The sequence below is a fragment of the Aythya marila genome (assembly GCF_965140915.1).
Source record: "Aythya marila genome assembly, chromosome: 24".
NCBI classification, from domain to species: domain Eukaryota; kingdom Metazoa; phylum Chordata; class Aves; order Anseriformes; family Anatidae; genus Aythya; species Aythya marila.
The window spans coordinates 3,949,436-3,954,548 of record NC_139065.1 but is presented as its reverse complement, the minus strand read 5'-3'; the positions used below and the strand labels follow the sequence as shown (position 1 = coordinate 3,954,548).

The 5,113-nt window shown below is 59.8% G+C and overlaps 1 protein-coding gene across 1 annotated transcript; it reads left to right on the top strand.

Moving 5' to 3' along the window:
* Nucleotides 1-511: 511 nt before the first annotated feature.
* GOLT1A (golgi transport 1A) lies at nt 512-2,163 on the top strand. Its single transcript, XM_082778310.1, has 5 exons — nt 512-573; nt 1,195-1,286; nt 1,372-1,550; nt 1,709-1,772; nt 1,970-2,163. Exons 1-5 carry the CDS (start codon nt 549-551, stop codon nt 2,006-2,008), a joined length of 399 nt encoding a protein of 132 aa, XP_082634436.1. The 5' UTR covers nt 512-548; the 3' UTR covers nt 2,009-2,163.
* Nucleotides 2,164-5,113: the final 2,950 nt, after the last annotated feature.

Sequence of the window (5,113 nt, the reverse complement as noted above, 5' to 3'; positions counted from 1 at the left end):
CGGGAGGAAATCTATTTATGCACTGGGTGGGGGGGGGGGGGAGGGTGGGAAAGGGGATAGTTGTTTTCTGGATTTTTTTGCTAGTGTTAGAGAAATAAAAGTATCTACAAAATAACACGATGCCAGTGTCTTTTGTATGGGATTGACCTCAGCTAACGATTTTAATGCTGGACTGAACAGCGGGCAGACACCTGTAGGGTCTCACCGTGCACAAAGGACCTTGCCCGGAGCTCGGGGGCTGGCACCACTTTCTCCTCCCTCTCCCTGTTTTATGGGGTTCATTCCCCTTTAGGATTTATTTTCGATGCAGCTACTCAACAGAAGGGGAAAAAAAAAGACAGCGTTGTGCCTGGCAAATTCGTATAAACCCAAGGAATAAATAGGTTTGGAAAGGGAGCCGCTCCCGACGTCCCCGCCGGTGGAGCTGTGGGGCCGTTAATGATTTGCAGGATGACGTGGGGACCGAAGGCCTTTCCAAGGGTCACTGCCGGGGAGTGCGTGGAAGGGTGGCCGCCCTCGCCGGCCTCCCCCGGCCCCCCGGCAGCGAGATGGTGACTCTGAGCGATTTCCAGCGTAAGCGGGCAGCCGGTGGCCGCGGGGATGCTCGGCGGGGTGCGGGATGCGCCCCGGGGACGTGCCGGGGCTGGAGGCTTGGGGACATCGGGGCAGGGAGAGGGGACGATGGTGCGAAGCCCTTCGTGGTGCGGGGGGCACGGGGGGAGCCTGGCTGGGATGTGGGTGCTGGGATGTGGGTGCCGGCGGTGCAGGGGGGGCTTTGTAGGGGGCGCAGAGCTGTGGGGTCAGCCCTGCCCTCGCTCTCTGCCCCTGTTTTGCATGAGGAGAGGCGAGCAGGAGCAGGGAGGTGCTGGTTCCTCGCTGCCTGCCCGAGCATCTCCAGCCTCTCCCAGTGCCTGCTGTACTGGCAGTTCAGGCAAATGACCTTCCCCTTCGGTTTGTTTTGGTTTGTTGTTTTTTTTTTTTCTTTCCTTGTGGTTTAGTCTGTATTCAGCAGCCCGCAGGGGTTTTAGGCAACCCAGCAGCCTGCCCAAGGCTTTTTGGCAGGTGGAAAGGATTTGGAGAGAAACTGAAAGGACGTTTCTGGGAGGGAACGGGATGGGGAGGCCCCCAGAACAGCAACCACGGCCCGAGGGGGAGCTTTGTGCCCGAGGCCTCGTCTCAGCCTGTCCTCCACAGGGATCGGCCTGGGGCTGGTCGGCTTCGGCGCCTTCTTCATCCTCTTTGGGATGCTCCTGTACTTCGACTCGGTGCTCCTGGCCTTTGGGAACGTGAGTACAGCCAGCTGGGGAGGCCCGGAGCCGAACGACCATCTGAGCAGGGCTCATCTCACCCGTCCCGCTTTCCTCCTCCCAGATCCTCTTCCTCTCCGGCTTGGTCTTCATCATCGGCCTCAGGCGGACCTTCACCTTCTTCTTCCAGAGGCAAAAGCTGAAGGGCACCAGCTTCTTCCTGGGGGGGGTCCTCATCGTCCTCATGCGCTGGCCGATCCTGGGCATGCTGCTGGAGGCTTACGGCTTCATCAGCCTCTTCAGGTCTGTCCTGCGGCACCCGGCTGCCACGGCACGGGGTGGGGGCAGCGCCAAATCCACGCCACCAGCATCTGCCAGGGGATGAAGCACCCCGCAGCTTGCTGGCCGTGGCCCCGTCAGCCCCCCCAGCCCTCCTAATGGAGCCTTTTCTTTCGGTGCAGGAGTTTTTTCCCGGTGGCTTTCGGGTTTTTGGGCTCGCTGGGAAACATCCCCATCCTGAGCAAGGTGAGCAGGGCGCCGGGCAGGGATTTCCCCCGGGGATGTGGTGCTTGGGGTCTGCACTCCGCGGGCGATGCAAATCGCTGGCACCGCTGAGTTAAATCATCGTGGACACGCCGGGGAAAGTCACCACGGCCTCCCCGCGGCTCCTGGAGGATGCCCTGAAATATTTCACCACTGATCCAGCTCCGTCCCTCTTGCAGCTCTTGCAGAAGCTGGGAGAAAGCAGCTCCATGGTGTGACCGCGGGATGGGTCCAGCCGTGGGAGCTGCTGCCCCGGGGCTCGGAGCTGGCCCCGCTGCAGGGACGGTGCCTCGCGGGCTGCACCAGGCAGGCTTGGTAGCTATTATTTTATTTTATTTTGTTGTCTTCCCCTGATGAGACTTGGATTTAATTAAAAAACGTGTCTGAGACCGAACCCAGCCTGTGTGCTTTTCCTGGGGCTCGGAGCCTGCTCCGGCTCTGGCTTCTCTGAGTGCCACCCCAAAGCATCACGGCCTGGTGGAGGTGGCACCGGGACCTTGCCATGGCCACGGCTGGTGATGGCACGGGGACCTTGCCATGGCCACGGCTCGTGGTGGCACCAGGAGCTCGCAGGGCCGTGGGCTGCGGCGAGCGGAGCCCAGGGAGCAGCAGGAGAGGGCAGGGGAGGTTAGCAAAACACCCATTAAACCCCATTAACATTTCATGACCCCATCGGGGGAGAGTAAATTACCCCCCTTTCAAATCCAGTGACCATGAAAGAGCAAACGACATCCGAGGTTATTAATTAATTGAGAGGTGCTGGGGCGGGAGGGGGGCTGAAGCACTTGTAGGGAAGCACGCAGACACGGAGCTGCTATCTCGGAGCGCTATCAGCCCGGGTTTGCGTTTCCCACAGCCCCATTTCCCATGGGATGCACCCAGGCTGGGCGCACTGGTGGCAGCTTGGGGGGGGCTGCTGGTGGAGCTGGGGTGGGGGCAGCCGGGATGGCTGTGAGCAGGGGACGGGCCGGGCCGTTTGGGATGGCTGCTGAGGGCAGTCAGGTGAGTTTGAAGGATTTATTTTTCCTGGGATGTGGGGAATCCTCTCTCCAGGAGCAGCTCTGCCAGCTCCATAACCCGGCGGGGCTGCGACCCGAGGCACAAGCTCCGTGGATGCGAGCCAGGTCCCTGCGAGCACCCGGGGAGCCGGGTGCAAGTCAGGAGTTTAATTAAACCAGGGCAATCACATCAAAGCGGGTCCCTGTGCAGATCCCCTTCTTAAATTGCCAGAATTAATTAACGAGGTTGCGCCGAACCTGTTCCCTCCTGATTGAAGCGCAGCCCAGGCGAGGCGGTGGCTGTGCCCGGCGGCACGCGGTGGGCGCTGCAGTTGCTTTGCAGCGGGTGAAAGCGGGGCTGGGAACAGCTCTGGGAGCACAGCTGATTTGGGGTATCTCGTTTGGGCACCCCCAGCCCAGCCCCAGCACCCGGCTGAGCCCTGGGTAGCAGGGGACGAGCTCTCCGGTGGGAATAAAGCCGGGCTGCCCTGGGGGGAGCGGTGTTTGGGGGGAAGCTGCCCCTTGCTGCTGGGTTGGAGGGGGCACCTTCAGTCTGGGTGCAGGTTGTTAGTTTTTTTCCCCATCCTGAAAGCCTCTGCTGGGGTTTCCTGGGGTGAGTTTGGCTGTGGGTAGGAGGAAGACAGGACTGGGGGAGGCATCGGGGTCACATTTGGTGATAAAGGAGCAGGGCTCGGAGCGCACCAGGAGCTGGGGTGAGCTCAGACATCCCAGGCTCGGCTATCACACAGGTGGCTGAGGGCTGCAGCCTCCTTGGAGCACATCTGCGATGTCTGTCTTTGCTCCATCCCAGCCGAAAGCCTACATTTGGGCTGCAGAGCATCTTCTCCCAGCCAGGCTGCATCCGCAGGGAGCCACCGAGACAGAGGCACGGTGCTGGAGACCCCACGTGCACCATAACAATGCTCTCTGCATTTAACCCCCATCCCTGGGGCAGCCCTGAGATGCCCTGGGGGCAGAGCAGGCGCTGCCCTCCTGGGCCTGCATCAGAGCCTCCTCTTAGGGCAGTATTTTCCCTCTGCTTCTGCCAAATGCTGCCTCCGTGGGTCCTGCTGGACCTGGTTGGGTTTTAGGAAAACACTTTGGGTGAAGCCCTGGCTCTGCTGACGTCAGTGGCTGAATTCCCCCTGGTGCTGGTGCCACTCATTTTCCTCTCCATCCTTCCCCAAAGTTGTTTTTATGCTTGAGCTTTCCAGCCCTTTGGAGCAAGGATCCTCCTGAGCCTCGTGTGGTTTTTGTTTTCCTTTCCCCCAGCACCAAACTCAGGCTAGAGATGCGCATAAAATGCGTGGGCAGCACAGAAATGCATCTACCTTTTGTACTGTTTTTAAAGATCCCTCAAGAAAAAGAAGGCTATTTCGCAAAATTTCCCAGTGATGTTGCTTAGAGAGGGATGGTTACAAGCACCAAGTTCAAGCTTTATTCTGAAGTGCCCTCGTTCAGATCAGCCTGGCGTTGGAGAGGAGCACAGTTTCCTCTCAGGAAAGCCTTGTCGCCCTTTGGAAAGCGTTTTCCTTGATTCTGCTCTTAGCTCAATCACTTGGCTCCTTGAAAGCAGGCAGGAAACAACTTGGAGAGCATTCCCCTGTTATTTCCAGACGAGCTGCCCCTTGTCGGATGTGGAACTGCACGAAAGCCTCTGAAGGAACCTTGCAGCAGGCTCCCAGCGGCAGCACACAAATCAGCCGGGGAGGAAATTGCAGCCTTGCTCCATTGCCTCTTATCTCAACCCGTTGCAAATCCAGGCTGAGAGGCGCTTTGGGGCTGCGTGGGAAGGGCTCAGCACCCTCCCCACAGGTCTGATCTCCCTTAGGGCAGGGGATAAAATCCGGGAGGTGTGCAGGCAGCTGCTGTCCCCGTGGCTGTCCGTCCCAGTGCTGCTTCCCCCTGCCCTGCTCCCCATAACCCCGCACACAACCGCACCCTTGGCTGGTGAGCTGGAGCCCCGTGGCAGCTCTTTCCATCGCCCGTGTGCCAGCTGCTCGTCCTGCTGCTGGTGGAGGGGGCTGGAAAATGCCTTGAGGGGATTTTCCTCGCACGGAGGAAGGAGCCGTGCACCAAGGGGGCATCTTCTGGCACTGCCAGCCCGGCCCTGCAAGGCAAAAACCCCTCTGTCCTTCAGCAGCTCCCCTGCCACGGGTTTTGGTAAGTTGTTTCTGCCTGGTTAAGCCTTGGAGTTCCTCCCTGGGGACCAGCACCAGGCAGTGCCTGGCCCTGTACCCGCATCCCATTGCCTTTCCCAGCTGCTTTGTGCTCCGGTGGCCCCAGGGGAATGAGTCCGAATGAGTCCCCCCCTGTCCCTCCTGC